A 1260-nucleotide genomic window follows, 5' to 3' on the forward strand; every position below is an offset into this window, starting at 1 on the left:
GAGACAGTATAAAATAGCTCTCCTATTTCTCCTGATATACTCTGTTAGGGAGAAATTACACAGATTCCACCTTCTCTGGCATATTTGGCTCTGTAAAAATATATGACAATATCTACCAAGGTGACCTGGAATGAGATGTGGGAGCTGAATTTTGAGGGGTGGGGATGAGCACAGAGATCACACCACAGGTTACTTCATTTTACCTTGAAATTCCTTTGAGTCTAGATGAGGAACTATTTGGTGTCAGCCTGTTTTCAATTTCCCTAGTAAAAAACTGGGTATGGGAATGTTCACTTCTGTTCTTCTGCTCTGACTATTTGCATGAATGTTGCATCACCCAGAGACTGTGCAGAAACCATGCAGCTCAGAGTTTGTGCTCAGCTCCCCCTGCAGTTTTTGTCACTGTGTCACCCAGAACACAGTAGTACAGAGCTGAATCTGACTCTTGGACTGAGGCTTTCTCCAAGTGGAAGGAGGTGGTTTCCTTTTTGTATGTGGCTTCAAAGCCTTTGTTGCTTCCCTTTTCGTTGGCCTTTGCAGCTTTCAGAAGGAGCTGTGGACCTTCTCCAGGATATTGGACATACCAGAAAAGAGTTGGGTACGTTGTGGATGTGTAAGTGCAGTTTATAGTGAGGAAAGTCCCTTCTGAGAGGACCACTTGGCCTTCCATCTGAGTCACTGAGTCTCCACGGATTTTTCCTAGAGGGCAGAAAAAGAGATCTCTTTGACCTTAGGCATACAGTTCTATATAAACTGTGGTTAATAATTTTGCTGACACACAAAAAGGAAGAGTGCAAATTTTAAGAGGCATTTTACTTACCAAGCAGTAAGAGTGTTACAGTCACTAAGCCTGGAGAAAAGTTCATCTTTAGATTGTCACCAAAATATGTTCTCACTTCTTAACATGAAGAAATGTGAGGGTGAAATGCAACTCTCACAGGAAATGAATTTGTGTAAGGAAGCCACTCCCCCTGGTGGACAGGGACTGAACTGGAATGGATTTCCTTATTTTTAGCTCTTTCCAAAAGTCCCAAATATGTCCTTAATCCTGACCTCATTTTTTAAATTTATTTTTTTTATTTTTCTTTATTTTAAAGATGTGGGGTACTATTCAGGGTTAGGTATGCAAATGTTCGTTATGCAGGTACCCTTATTGATGAGGTGAGCCCCTCCCTCCCCTGGCAGTTTCCTTCAACTGACAACCCCAACCCTCTCCCCTGGCAGTTTCCTACTACTGCCAACTCCTTTCCTACAGCATTA

At 42.2% G+C, this 1260-nt stretch overlaps 1 gene segment (V, D, J or C); it reads right to left on the reverse strand.

Annotated features, from left to right (window-relative positions):
• Positions 1-364: 364 nt before the first annotated feature.
• On the reverse strand, positions 365-881 carry LOC103271441. The segment is given in 2 exon segments: positions 365-699; positions 821-881. Coding segments are annotated over 2 exon segments (381 nt in total).
• Between the last annotated feature and the right edge of the window lie 379 nt (positions 882-1260).

Source organism: Carlito syrichta, unplaced genomic scaffold (assembly GCF_000164805.1).
Source record: "Carlito syrichta isolate Samal-C Ts95f unplaced genomic scaffold, Tarsius_syrichta-2.0.1 Scaffold311663, whole genome shotgun sequence".
Taxonomy (NCBI): Eukaryota; Metazoa; Chordata; class Mammalia; order Primates; family Tarsiidae; genus Carlito; species Carlito syrichta.